Source organism: Tachyglossus aculeatus, chromosome X4 (assembly GCF_015852505.1).
Source record: "Tachyglossus aculeatus isolate mTacAcu1 chromosome X4, mTacAcu1.pri, whole genome shotgun sequence".
In the NCBI taxonomy this organism is placed as follows: Eukaryota; Metazoa; Chordata; class Mammalia; order Monotremata; family Tachyglossidae; genus Tachyglossus; species Tachyglossus aculeatus.
The window spans coordinates 50,798,781-50,813,888 of record NC_052098.1 but is presented as its reverse complement, the minus strand read 5'-3'; the positions used below and the strand labels follow the sequence as shown (position 1 = coordinate 50,813,888).

The 15,108-nt window shown below is 46.1% G+C and overlaps 1 protein-coding gene across 4 annotated transcripts in view; it reads right to left on the bottom strand.

The window, feature by feature from the left end:
• Positions 1–2,714: 2,714 nt before the first annotated feature.
• The window catches only part of FSD1L (fibronectin type III and SPRY domain containing 1 like), a 65,634-nt gene continuing 53,240 nt past the window's right edge, over positions 2,715–15,108 (bottom strand). For all 4 annotated transcript variants that reach the window (XM_038770089.1, XM_038770088.1, XM_038770090.1 and 1 more), the window contains 2 exons: positions 11,281–11,369; positions 2,715–3,899 (listed from right to left, as the gene is read on the bottom strand). In XM_038770089.1, coding sequence (XP_038626017.1) covers positions 3,777–3,899; positions 11,281–11,369 — 212 coding nt within the window. In that variant the 3' untranslated portion in view covers positions 2,715–3,776. The remainder of the gene's footprint in view (positions 3,900–11,280; positions 11,370–15,108) is intronic.

Genomic DNA, 15,108 nt, shown 5'->3' with positions numbered 1-15,108 from the left:
CTTAAGTTACTAAGCTATTAAGTGCTTAGTACAGTGCTCTGCACATAGTAAACGCTCAATAAATACGATTGATGATGATTATAAGGCCGCAACTGAGGCTAAAGGAGTACAATGGTCCACATGGATGAAGGCAAGTGGGTAACTGTTAAATCTCCACTTCACTTCTCAGGCTCTGTAGGCACGGCCTGAGAAAACAAGGCATAGGTCTGAATTATCTTTTCTAAAATAGCATGATAGACCCCTGATTCAATTTACTAATTTTACTAAAATTATTTATAAACATGAATTACAGTTTTACATTTTTCTGGAAATGTGGGAGGCAGAGGGGAGAAGAAATGCTGCAATCGGAAAATGTAAATTGTTCAGGGACTTAGGATATTACTTGTCTTCAGCAAGGAGGACCAGATGTTGAGTTACAGGGTTTGGGGAAAAAGTTTCTTTCCCTAAAACAGAAGTGGGGAGTTTTTTTGGTCAGAGAACTCCTAATTTCCCAAGAGCGTGGTGAATTACAGAGCTTCCTTTCCTCTTGGATATTAGGGTTAATGGAGGTGGAGGGCTAAGAAATGACACGTAAAGAAGAGATATTAGAAGGGATTCAACACACTGGGAAACTGAGCTGCCTTTAATGGCTGAGAATTCCTAACTCATAACTGAGGATTTACGTTTTCGTTCAAGTCTCATATTGGCTTTGTACATTTATTTATTTGGAGGACTAGATTTTTCCCAATCAACAGCTCCTATCAGAAAATTTGGGGCTTATTAGTAATTACATCATGATCACAGACAATCCCCCACTTTAGTAAGACATGTGAAGTAAGAGAAGGGGCACTTACAATGTCCCTAAGTTTACATTTCCATTTCATCTTCACGTCAGCTGGGCTGGATTAACAGCAGGGGATGAAAAGGCTAAAGCTCTGGCTTGGCTTTAAAGGGGTCTCAGCTGACCTCCAAAATCGTGCCCCCACTTCACCTTACCACCAGAGCAGACACTTGGCCTCCCTCCAAAGGCAGCCTAGGTCACTGGGCCTGGCTCTTAGAGAGGATGCAGCTCTTTAAACTGCAGGGAATTGGGAAGCAGGAGACAGGAGCCTCATGAAGCCGTAGTAATGGTATTTATTAAAGCTTACAGTGTGCACAATCAATCATATTTATTGAGCGCTTACTGTGTGCAGAGCACTGTACTAAGTGCTAAGTGCACAGCGCTGTACTGAGCACTGGGAGAGAATATGTAGGTGGGAGTTAAGACACAGTCCCTGTCTCACGAGGGGCTCTCGACTACCCAGTTGGAGGAAGGGAAAGACCCTTTGGGGTTTGGATCTTCAGGATGCTGAAGACAGAGAGGCCCTGCCTGAACCCTGCCCAGATTATAAGGCCGCAACTGAGGCTAAAGGAGTCTATTCCCCCCAAAATGTGATATATATGAAGACAAGGACTGGCATAGGGCAGCACTGGAAAGACACCAACAGAGTATTTGCACTGTTTCTTTTCATTCATTCATTCAATCGTATTTATTGAGCACTTACTGTGTGCAGAGCACTGTACTAAGTGCTTTTCACAGAAGCACATTTGAATTTGAAGGCAGCTTAGTAAAGCAGTGACACAAACTCTCTGGGGGAGACTGAGGAAATACCCTAATCGGGCTGGAGAGTTCATAAATGGAAAAGAGCCCCACAGAAAATAAGTTCTATGAAGGTGGCAAAGCCTATAAAATTAAGGTCACATCTTAATGATCAAAAAATTCAGAATGGAGAGAAATCCTATGACTGAAATGATGATGGGAAAGCATTTAGTTACCATGCTCTCCTTATTGAACATCAGAGTATATGTATATATATTATGCACACACTCACGCATGTGTGTATGTGTATGTGTGTGTGTGTGTGTGTGTGTGTGTGTGTGTGTGTGTGTGTGTGTAATGAGTATGGGAAACCCTTAAATACCATGCTCTCCTGATTGAGAATTCATACTAGGGAGAAGGCCTACAACTGTAATTCATACTGAAAAGAACTCCTCCAAATGAGGTGGCAATCCTCATTTGTCCATTTACCCATCATCGAGAATTCTCATTGGATCTACAGGGTCATAACGGGGAGCCCCATGGGGGACAAGGACCACCACTGGCGCTGAGCGGCTTCAGTGCGCCCGAGAGACCCGGTGGGGTGTGTGTGGAGGGACAATGGGATGTGTGGGAAAAGTTCTGGGACAGGCTTGGGAGACTGACCTGACCAGGAAGAGGCCTTTAATCTGTCGTCGAGAAGACACGTCAACCCACATGGCGTCATGGAGAGCTGGCGTAAATTCTCGTCACTCAAAGAGGGGTCTGCTGCCAGGGGGGCCAGAAGAAGCCACATGGACCTGGGGAAGCTCTACCAGTTCCTGAAGATCGGGAGGCTGGGGGGTGTCAATGTGTTCCAGCTTTATTCTGGGTGGGGGCAGGGTGCATAGTGACTGCCCAGAGCCTGGTGCAAACGGTAAAGAGCAGTGAATGTGGCTTACTCCTCAAAATTCATTAGACTGGTGAAGCGGCTGAGGCCTGGGGCAAGGGGGTAGGCACGGGCCAGAGTCCAAGTGCAGGGGAATGGGGGTCGGGGGGGAGGAATCAGATACCTGATTGGCTTGTATCTCCCCCAGCGCTTTGTTCAGTGCCTGGCACATTGTACGTGCTTAACAAATACCATTAAAAAAAGGACTATGTCCAACTTGATTATATTCTATCTACCCCAGAGCTTAGAACAGTATCCAGCCCACAGTAAGCGCCTAACAAGTACCATAATTATCACTCATTCTGAGAAGCACTGAACCCTCATCAACCACCCTGGGGACATTCCCCCTGTAGACTATAAACTCACTGTGGGCAGGGACTGCATTTACCAACTCTAGTACAAGCCCTTAGTACGGTGTTCTGCACACAGTAAGCACTCAAGAAATACCATTGCCTGACTGATGGATCGGTAAGAGGAATTCCTTTGAAAGGAGTAGTTATGGCCTCCTGTTCCTTCTCCTCCTCCTCAGCCCACCTAAAGTGTTAGTGATTAACATATATGGGTGGGTGCTAATCACACTTCCAGGAGGACCCCCTGATGCCTTGTTAGGGAGAGGCCGTTAGGCTGATAGTGAAGAGTGTGTTGGATGTTTAAGGGGTGCAGCCGATGTTTACTCCAGGAGTGCCACCTCACTGCACGTTACCAAGAGGCTTCCCACCACCTTTCTTCCTTCCCAAGCCTGGTGAGGGTGTGAGGAGAGGAGACAAGAGTCCTTCTGTCTCCCACTCCTTCCTTCCCCCATGTCCCCCCAGACATAATGCCTCCTGACCCCAGCTGCAGAGACTGCCCTCAGAACCCCTACCCTCTCTGCCACCACTCTCAGTCATTGAAGGTTTTGTGAGGGCCTCCCAACTAGACAGCAGTGAAGAGTGGGGAAGAAAACAGGGGGGAAAGGAGGAAGTGTCTTCCCAACAGAGACCGTACCTGTCTCTTAGGATTAACTAAATTTTAGCATGACGACATCCAGGACACTTAAAAAAAAAAAAAGAAATTCCATCTAAAAATTAAAGCTCGCTGCTACCGTTGTCTATTTCCCCACCTACTCTTTAGGAAGGCAGATCTATGGTTTTTCTATCTGCTAGGCTTCAGTACCCAGGTTGGGAAGCAACTCCAATTAATCCACTGCTCAAAAATTCCTGCAACTGGACCAAAAACAAACAAAAAAAGCCCCCGCTCCAAAACAAGAAAACCACTCCCATCAAAATGGGAATAAACATTTTCTGCACAGACTCGTTACTGAGCAACATTATTCAAGCTACCAGTTGAACCATTCATTCCGTTTTCACTCTTCTGCAGTGTTTTCACAGCACTTGGCACCTGCATCCCGGTACTCAAAGAAAGTCCGCCACCCCACACCTAGAGGGAAAGATCGAAAACAGAGCGAAAGTCAGAGGTTTCCAAATGATCCACATAGGAAATGTTTCTTCATTTTCTGTTCGAATGGAAAAGACGCCGAAATACATTTAAGGTCACAATTTGACACATCCCATGTCTGCACATGGCAAGTGGGTTTTAAAAGAAGATTTTTCTAGTATAATATTATTTTTAGGTCCTCTGACTAGGACAAATCTCACACTTGACCTCAAACCTAAACTTGCAGGGAGAGCCCTGTCACAGGGTGAAAGTTCATGGGTTTGTTTTTTTTTTTTTTTTACTACTAATCCCACCTATCAGAGATTCATACCCTGGACTCTAGCAAATCTGTACCTTAAGCAGTTTAGCATGTGTGGTTGTTTCAAATTAACCCAATTTGAGAAGTGCTGTTCTTTGGCTACAGAGAACAAAATACAGTAGAAAAGATAAAAAGAAGAAAACATGTGAAATACACACTCTGTTCCCTCCTTTTCTGTCTGAATGTTTTTTTATTAAGCACATACTATGTGCCAGGCACTGTACTAAGCTCTGGGGTAGATGCAAGCTAATCAGATTTGGACACAATCCATGTCCTACAGGAGGCTCACAGTCTTAATCCCCATTTTACAGGCGATGAGGGGCCAGAGATTCCCTCCTGACTAGTCTCTGATCCTCCATTGATGAGCTCCTCATGGGGCTCCCAATCTCAGCAGGAGGGAGAATGGGAGAATTGAGGCACAGAGAAGTGACCATTGGACTTGGCCACCAGGTGCCTGAAACCCGGCTCCTCTAGCCACAATGTCTTATTTTTCTAGTAGTATTTATCATCATCCTGGTCACTTTATGTCTGTGTCTGTTGTCAACCCTCTTCTACCCTTTATCCTTAGATTATGAGTCCCTGTGGGGTCGAAGGACCGTGTCTGACTTTTATCTGTGTATTGTTTCTCAGTGTGTAGTACAGTCCTTTGCACACAGTAAGCGCTTAATAAATACTATTACTATTAGTTATATTGTATTCTCCCAAACGCATAGTACAGTGCTCTGCACACAGTAAGCACTCAATAGGATTGCTTTCTACTACCAGTTATACTATGCATGCAGAAAGAACAAAAGAAACATTTCCAGTTTACCTACACTCTTTTTACAGAGGGAATGGAAGAGGAAGATGTAAAATGTACATCAAGAAGCCTTCCAGCCATGAGGAGACTTACAGGATAGGATAGAACATAACAGTCAAAAACCCCTTGTCTGCATGAGGTAAACATACTTTCAACCTAATTCCAAACCAATCCTGAATTCTTGCAACTGCATATACTATTCCACAATCCCCTTTCAGTTTGAGAAAAATTTTCACCATTTAGAAAAATCCATGGTCTGATTTTTTTTTTTTGAAAACTAGTATTGTTTTTACTCCCTATTAGAGTAAACTGGTCTTGACAGAAGTCTCTTTATTCCATAGAATACTGGTGCTATCTCATGAAACCAAAGAGTTGGCCTAGTGGAAAGAACACAGGCCTGGGAGTCAGAGGACCTGGGTCCTAATCCTGCTTCTGCCATTTGCCTGCTGTGTGATCAAGTTGCTTAGGTTCTCTGTGCCTCAGTGTCCTCATCTGTAAAATGGGGAGTCAATATCTGTTCTCCCTCCTACTTAGACTATGAGACTATGGGACAATCAATCAATGGTATTTATTGAGCACTTACTATGTGCAGAGCACTGTACTAAGTGCTTGGGAAAGTCCAATACAACAGAACTCACAGACATGATCCCTGCCCATAACAGGAAGTGTGTCCAACCTGATTCTCTTGGAGTAACTAGCCGGTCCTCGGCACAGCATTTCATGCTTAACAAATAACCCAAATATCATTTTATGTATAGAGCTCCCCCCCGCCCCCCACCTGCTCAGAATTTCCAATTTTATTTAGGTGGAAACCTCTTCAATTTTGGACCGGATTTGGAACAACTCAATCACATCAGAAACGGTGCCATTTTGAGGACAACCGCCAATGTAGTTTCAAGACCGAACTGCTTTTCATTTTCTATGAACATGTGTTATCAGACCTCAGGTAAATGGAATGGGACGATCCTGGCTGTGGGCTACTAAATCAGATATGCTTCAGGAAGGCACATAGGGGGGATGGAAGCCAGGGTTACTTACCGTAACCTGAGTACTCTGAAGGTGTGTAGACTGTGAGATGAACACTCTGGTAGCCGCTCCCAGATCCCCCTGGACTCATCCTTATTAAGGGGCTGCCTCCCTAGATAGCAGGCAGCCTGACCAGAAAGAGGTCAGCCTCCAACCCATCCTTCCCATGTTCCTAGGGAGGCAGGGCCTCTCTCCCCTCCAGTTTCCCGACAGTCAGAGCCCTGCCAAAGAGAGCACAAAGAGAAAAGGCACCCTCCCTGAGAGAGGGGGAGGAGGGTGGGGGTGATCCTCTGGCATAGCCACCGCTCTTCGGAGAACTCGGGTTACGACAGGTAGCCCTCACTTCTCCAAAGGTAAGGGACCACGCCAGACGGTCACTCTGGTGGGTTCTGCTGCTGGTTCCAGGAAGCAGTGGGGGTCGAGGCCATGGAAACGGGAGCTACAGGACAGAGCTACCCGGACGGGTTTCTCTCCAAGAAGCTGGACCCAGATAAGAGTGGCTCTCTACAGTGGAGACCATTGGTGTTAAGGGCCTTCGGTGAAACCACTCCAGAGGTGAAAATCGACCTTGAGAGGATGAATCCCACTCCACTGTAAAAACGGCATGAGAAGCAGCGTGACCCAGTGGATAGAGCATGGGCCTGGGAGTCAAAAGGATGGGGTTCCACTCCTGGCTCTGCCACTTGTCTGCTGTGTGACCTTGGGTAAGTCATTTCACTTCCTCTGTGCTCCAGTTGCCCCATCTGTAAAATGGGGATTAAGCCTGTGAGCCGCACGTGGGAAAAGAACTGTGTCCAACTGATTAGCTTGTATCTACCCAGCACTTAATACAGTACCTGGCACATAGTAAGCACTTAAGCACCATGAAAAAAATGCTGAAGAGCCATTCTGTCAACATCCTCTGACACAGCACTTAGTAAAGTGTCCTGCATTACTACTACTACTACATACTGATCCATGAATCCAGGGTCCCAATAGACTAAAAGCCCATTACCAACCCCACATGCTTTGGAGTCTTCTAGATAGTAAAGGACTGCCTTCCTCACAACCAGGGTGTGAAGGGTAGCTTCCTTTGGGAGTTTAGGCTTTGGAAAGAAAGGGGTGTGTCGGGGCAGGGGGCAAAAAAAATTGCCTCAGGAAGAAAGCCTAGATGGGTTCACAAAACAATTTTTTTCTTGAAGATTCTAGTGCGGAGAAAAATCAGTCATCCCTCCCACGGTAGCTCACTCATGTGTCTGGGGGAGGTGAGGGTCACCAGAAACAGAACCTTCCATTGAGGAATTTGCAGTCATACCTCTGTAGGAACTGGAACAAAGATTTGGTACCCTGAGAAGAGTGTTTGTGTCCCTGGGGGTAGGGACGATGTGCGTGCGTGTGTGTGTGTTTTGGTGAGCATGTGAGGTTCTGACTGGCAGGCTAAGTTTCAACAGGCCCTTTGTGCATAGAATCCTGAGGGGGAAGGAGAAGGATGAAATGACTTCCTGTAGTGGAATGAATGAATGGAAGTGGACAGTTTTCAGCATTTTCTATTCTGATTCAACCGATGCTTTACAAGATCCTGTGCCAATGCACATGGAGAGGAATCAAGGGATCTAGATACCACAGAGGTCTCCTCTTGGTGGAAATAAATCCCTCAACTATGGGGCTGAGGGCGAAGGGAGAAGCAGCGTAGCCTTAGCAGATAGAGCATGGACCTGGAAGTCAGAAGGTCCCAGCTCTGCCACTTGTCTGCTGTGTGATCTTGGGCAAGTCACTTCATTTCTCTGGGTCTTAGTCCCCTCATCTGTAGAGCATGGACCTGGAAGTCAGAAGGTCCCAGCTCTGCCACTTGTCTGCTGTGTGATCTTGGGCAAGTCACTTCACTTCTCTGGGTCTTAGTCCCCTCATCTGTAAAACGGGGATTGAGACTGTGAGCCCCATGTGGGACATGGACTGTATCCAACCTGATTAACTTGTATCTACCTCAGTGCTTAGTACGGTGCTTGGCAAAAAAGTAAATGCTTAATAAATACCATAAAAAAGGAGAGAAGCCCCTGTGTAAAGAGTACATTCCTTGTCTACCACATTAAAAAAATGGGCTGCAGCCTGCTAGGTTCCTAGGAAACAAGTGACCAGGACTACATCATGCCTACTGTTAAAAGGCAGGCTCCAGGAGCAGAACTGAAGATCCTCCTCTAAGCCTTCAGGCAACAGCTTAACTACCACTGCCTGAGGTGAAGTTCATTAGTTTGGATGGCTAAGGAGGGACTGAGAGGCACCTCCTCCACCTGATAACTCTCCTCAAACAAGACCCACCCCCTCCTATGGAAGAGGTTCTCCTATGCCGAGACCTCTAGCACCTTACCAGAGTGAGCCCTGGTGGCAGTGAAGCTAGAAGCGTGGCTTGGGAGCAACTGCATAAACCCCATCTGTCTGCTAATTAAAGTAATGAACATAAAGTCAGGCAATACCAATGCATTTCCCACCAAGTAAGGTGGGAAAGGAGCATACTTGCAAGAGTGTGGCCAGTTTCTTAGGGGACAGTACCTTGCTAGAGCACAGCTGACTCCAGATGGGTCACCCACTTGGCCTAGAAAGAGCAGGTGGCCCCAAAGCATAAAAAAGTACCACTGTCCCATCCCTCCCAATGAGGGTTGTGAAGGTTGCAGCATGAAAGAAGGGACAAACTTGGGGTGGAGTTTTGAGGGAGCAGGTGTTGGAAATGGAGCTTTGATGGTGAGAGGGAGAAAAGGGTAGAAAAAAGGGGAAAGGGAAGGAAGAGGAAGAGACAGAGAAGGGGGGGAGAAGAATGAGGAGATGAAGCAGGAGAGGAAGAAAGGGAAAGAAGTGGGAAAGAAGAGGACGGTCACAAGACTAATTCTTTCTGCTATGCCATTTTCTTCTCCTCCTCCTCCACAGGTACTTCTCTAGCAATCACCGGGTTCTGGGGCTTGGCCGAACTCCTCTCACCCCCAGACCTGAAGCCCCATGAGGGTAAGCTGTGCCCTGGCCTCACCCCCAGTTTGTCCAGAGAGCCTGGGACTCCTCTTGGGTGAGAGAAACCAAAACTCCTGTGGCAGTAGTGCTGGCAGCCGAGCGGCACGGCAAAGAAATCCTCCAGTCACCAGGACTGCACCCTGTCTGCAGGGGGCCAGAGGTGAAGCCAACATCTTGGTTCCATCTTAGTCCATTTCCAGCTCCACCGGGCAGGAGGGGCTATCTCTGGCCACACACCCTAAGCAAAATGTTACGGGGCAAAGCTATATGCCCTCGATAGCAATTCCATAGTGGGGAGACAGCCTCCCCAACCTCTCGGGAATGGCCGTACCCCGGCCCCCAAACACCGTTTTTTAAAACAGGGGAGCATGAGAAACAAAACAGGTGTTGTGTGGTATGGAGGAAGAAACTAATGTGCCCTCCTGTCCGATGTAACCTGAGAGAGCTACCATTGTTGGATCCTCGAGGGCAGGGATTGTGCCTACTGAAACAAATCTATTGTCCTCTCCCAAGTGCTTAGTACAGTGCTCTGCCCACAGTACGCGCTCAAATACCATCGATCGATTGCCTATGTAGTGAACAGCAAGCAGGAACCTCCAGGATTACTAAGGAGACTCTGAACCTTGTGATAAGCTTTCCAACTCAGTGTATGCCCTCTGTATACTTGATCAGATGGGACAGATCGGGGCTGCTTTTAGCAATAATAATAAATAATAATAGCAATAATGCATGATATTTGTAAAGCGTTTATTATGTCAACTAATCAACCAATGGTATTACCTGAGCACATCCTGTGTGCAGAACACTGTACTAAGTTAAGCGCTGGGGTGGTTACGAGATAATCAGGTTTCACCCAGTCCCTGCCTTCCTGTGAGTTAGACTCAGTGCAGAAGGAGAGTGCAATGTACAGAAGCAGTGTGACCCAGTGGAAAGAACATGGGCCCAGGAGTCAGAAGGACCTGGGTTCTAATCCTGGCTCTGCCATTTGTCTGCTCTGTGACCTTGGGCAAGTTACTTAACTTCTCTGGGCCTCAGTTACCTCATCTGGAAAATGGGGATTAAGACTGTGAGCCCCATGTGGGACGTGGACCATGTCCAACCTTGTATCTACCCCAGTGCTTAATACAGAGCCTGGCACATAGTAAGCACTTAACAAATGCCATAATTAAAAACAAAAACAAAAAAACCCAACTATGCAGAGGACTTAAGCTGGGTGGCCTGGGGCTAGGCTGCACCTGCTCAGCTAGTGCTCAGGAAAGGAGGGACGGAGGGGCCGTGGCCACAGGGAGAGGGGCCTGGGAACCCACTCCTAACAGAGGATGGGCCCGGGAGTCAGAAGGACCGCGGTGCGAATCACACTCCGCCACCTGTCTGCTGTGTCACCTTGGGCAAGTCGCTTTACTTTTCTGGAAAATGGGGATTAAGACTGTGAGCCCCACGTAAGACAGGGACTCTGTTCAACCCGATCTGCTTGTATCCACTCCAGCGCTTAGTATGATGCCTGGAACCTAGTAAGCGCTTGAATATCCCAATGATTTTTATTATTATTAGCAGCCAAGCTCAGGCAAGCTACAATTAGGGAATGTCCCTAGGCTGGTAAACTCTCCCTGCCCCATTTACCGTAGGGTGTGGGACTGGATAGAGAGGGACAGCACTCAAGGAGGGGTCCTGGAAGCCCAGCAGGCTTTCAGGGAATAGGAATCTTGTTAAGGGTGGGTGGAGGAAGGGTGTCACGCTTTCCACCAGCCTGTTAGCTTACCTGCAGTGAGTTTCTCAGGTCTTCACGGCAAGGTGCCAGGAGGGTAAATGCAGAGATAAGGGCCTTGCCTCCCTAGGATTGTGGGAGGGGCAATGTATGATCTCTTTCTGGTCAGGCTGCCTGCTATCTACGAAGGCGACCCCTTAAGCCTTACAAAGATGAGATCCAGGGATGTCCAGGAGCAGCTACCAGAGTGATCATCAGGTGTATCCCTTTACCCACCTTTGGAGAAAGAGAGTGGGGGCAAGAGGGTGGTTGTAATCCAAGAGAGGCAGGAAAGGGGGGTGGGTGAATGAAAGACGGAGGTGGGGGGGGGGCCTGGGGAGGAAGGTGCGGGAGAGAGGGAGGAGAGGGGGAGAAGACAGAAGGGGGGGGAAGAGAGAGGGGAGAAAAGGGACTCATGCAGTGAGTCTCTGCAATACATGTGGCAGTTTTTTAAGTTGCAGGTATAAATAGAAAGACACTAGAATGTGTGAAAAGGACATGAAATTTAGTAAACACTAACCATAAAACCAGGGAGTATTGGCTGGGTGTACTTTGTTTTAAATGAATACAGCAACTGCTTCGAATTTGCATTATAGAAGGAGAGCTGACCTGAAAGAGAAAAAAGAAGAACACTATTATATGAATGGTAGAATAAATTATTTTATTGAAATATTACATCTATTTTATATAGAGGATATAAACTTATAAGGTTTTACCCAATTTAACCTGATTTCAAATCCCTGACCCCTAGTAATTTTTTTAAATTAGAATGAAAAACCCACACACAAAAACAAGCCAAAATGCAATTTTCTGGACTTAAGCCAAATTTGAGTCTCTCCTAATTGGCTTCTCAATTTAACACATTTTTTGGTATAAAATTGCCAGTATCTCAATGGTTGTAAGATTTATTTGGCCTTGTTCATGCTCTCTTGAATAGGAGTAGGTGGGATGAGGATACCCTGAAATGGTCTTGCCATCTCTTTGGGATTCCCTCCTTTTTTGTGATGACAGAGGAAACTTGTGGGGCTCATCCACTCCCACAACTTCAACTACCTTCTCTAAGCAGAGACAGGCGGGAGAGAAGCAATGTGGCCTAGTGGATAGAGCCCAGACCTGGGAGTCCAAAGGAGCTTGGTTCGAATCCTGACTCCGCCACTTGTCTGCTGTGTGACTTTGGGCAAGTCACTTCACTTCCTCTGTGCCTCAGTTCTCTCATCTGTAAAATGGGGATTAAAATGGTGAGCCCCATGTGGGATTGGGACTGTGTCCAGCCTGATTATCTTGTATCTACCCCAGCACTTATAACAGTGCCTGGCACATAAGTGTTTAACAAATACCATTAAAAAAATGTCTTTAGCGATGCATCGAAATTTTTGGCTTTGTGGCGGTCTGCATAGTGGGGGATTTCTTCTGCTTTGATGCTCCATCACCCGGCATTCATGTTCCTTAATTTGATTTGCATGACAAGACACAGTTTTCTGAAAGCCTCACTTCTCCCCAGGGCCAGTAGGGCAAAGCAGTGAGGTGTAGTTGACCCGGTTCTGTTTAATGTACTCTCCGAAGCTATGCTGGAAGATGCACCAAAACTTCCCTTTTATTAGCCTCTCCCGCTCCAACCCAATCTGTCCCTCTCCCTTCTCTCTCCACCAGAAACCGAGGAAAGTCACTAAAAATTGGGGTCAAGAGGGGACTGATGAACTGCATGACTGTTACTTTACACCTTGAGGCTGAAGCACAAGGAGGGAACAAGTACTTGCCACCTCGGAGTAACCATCTTACTGATCTCGGTGAAATCAGACATGTTTTAATACAGATTGTGTTAGTGAGAGTACAGGCAAGCCAAAAATAAATCACCGATCCCTTGCCCACATTCTCCTTCAGACCCAGAACTCTATTCACCCTACTACTCCTACCTTCAAAACTCTCCTAAAATCCCATCTCCTCCAAGAGGCCTTCCCAGAATAAGCCCTTTAAATTTCACCTATCTGCCCTGCCGTTTGCATTGCCTAGGAACTTGGCTGTGTACCCCTTAAGCACTTTGACACTCACCCCAGCCCTACAATACTTACCTAAATGGTCTTATACTCTATCATTTACCCTATTCTTAATCTAATGACTATTTCTGGTGTTTACCAACTCTGTTGTGCCCTGCCCAGAGTAAGTAAATACCCCTGATTGACTGAAATTTACTATTTCTTGGCAGATATTTAGTATTGGAAAGGCAACTGAAATGCAGAGAAAATGAACAAGAAATGGCGTGCTTTATTTTACAAAATTACTTGTTTGATTTAGTAGAGTCCTCAAGGCACTTCTAGAGAGAAACAGCATGGCTCAGTGGAAAGAGCACAGGCTTTGGAGTCAGAGGTCATGGGTTCAAATCCTGACTCCACCAATTGTCAGCTGTGTGACTTTGGGCAAGTCACTTAACTTCTCTGTGCCTCAGTTACCTCATCTGTAAAATGGGGATTAAGACTGTGAGCCCCCCCCACACCCCGTGGGACAACCTGATCACCTTGTAACCTCCCCAGCAATTAGAACAGTGCTTTGCACATAGTAAGCACTTAATAAATGACATCATTATTAATATCAAAAGAAAGGAAGAACTATTTCTTTGAAATCACCACCAGATGGAGCCACTTTCATGGGCAAGTACCTTATATGGAAGCATCAAGCCCATAAACGGGTGAAAAGCAGCTGATATAATCACAATTTCCCAACTAAAAGCCATCAATTCTCTATCATGCACTGATCTTACTACCATCCGCAATTATCAGAAAAGCAGCATGGCCTAGTGGGAAGAGCACGGGCCTGGGAGTTGGAAGACCTGGATTCCAATCCCAGCTCTGGCACTTGTCTGCTGTGTGACCTTGGGCAAGTCACTTCATTTCTCTGTGCCTTAGTTACCTCACCTGTAAAATGGGGATTAAAACGGTGAACCCCATGTAGGATTTGGACTATGTCCAACCTGATTACCTTGTATCTACCCCAGTGCTCGGTACAGTGCCTGACACATAGTAAGCGCTTAACAAATACCATTAAAAAAAAAATCAGGTGAATCCAAATGAAAAGAAATCCATTCACCCCAAATGGTCAAGCACTACCATGGGTCATCATTACCATCCTAGCAGCAGTACTATTATGAAAAGAAATAAAACAAAAAAACACAGAAACTGGTTGGCCCAGACACTATCCATCTGGAAAGTACCATTTTGTGAGGTGCCCATTTTAGAGCAGTGCTAATGAAAGCTAACTAAAGAAGTGTTGAGAAAATGATCAGTGACAGATTGTCTAGAAAAAATCTCAGCAGAAGAAATTACTACATCCTTTCTCTCTCGAAATTAAACAAGGTTAATTTACACTATGCACACCAGAGTGATTTTTTTTTACAAATATAAAACTGCTTCTAGGTATGAAAATAAGATTATATTCATTTCTCATATCGACTTTTTCTTTTCGGGGGGGAGGGATTGCACCCAATTTGGAAAACCATAAAAAAAACCTAGAAAAGTTTTCTACTTTGTGAACTGAAATTGTGAGAAGACTCGCTGATAAGTAAAATCATTTTTTTAAAAGTTGAAACTCCACAGAAATAATCATTTAAATGCATAAGATTTTAGAGTCAGAAAAAAACAACAATGAAAAATTGTTCACTCAACACTGGTTGTTCCGCATCCAGGCAAACTTGAGGACGCACATCTTTGAAAGACAGGGATTAACCATAATCGGTTCCCGGGATTACCCTTGAATCTCAGGAGTCACCAGGATTCACCCAGGCAAGACTTGGGCTGTCCACTTAATTTCCAGGCAGGCCAATATCAGGGTGAAGACAAGATGATTTTAGCCCACCTCCCACCCACTGTTAACGGGACATAGAATCTAATCTAATCTCAGCACTCAATCAATCAACCATTGGTACTTATCAAACACTCACTGTGTGCAGAACGCTGTACTAAGCGCTTGGGAGAGTACACTATAACAGAGCTGGTAGACACACTCCCTGCCCACGACGAGCTTACAAGAGAGCTCTGTTTTTCCTTGACTGACAGGGGACAGACATGGCTGCGACAGATCAGACCCTTTTGAGTACTAAAACCCTCTTTGTCCCTCAGACTAGTTTTCCTGGCAGATTTAAGTGACAGTGCTATATGATCCTGGAGCTTTCCCCGGGACCGGTGCCCTTGGTGGTCAGGTAGGGTGGGAGGAGGGAATGGGAGGCTGAAGGCCATTGGCAAAAATCACAGGCGCCAAACCGAGGGAGTGACAGCCATGTCAGGCAAAAGAAAAGAGAGGCCCTGCAGCAAACCCCAACAGATTGTGAAGACTTTGAAACCTTTAAGACCACAGAACC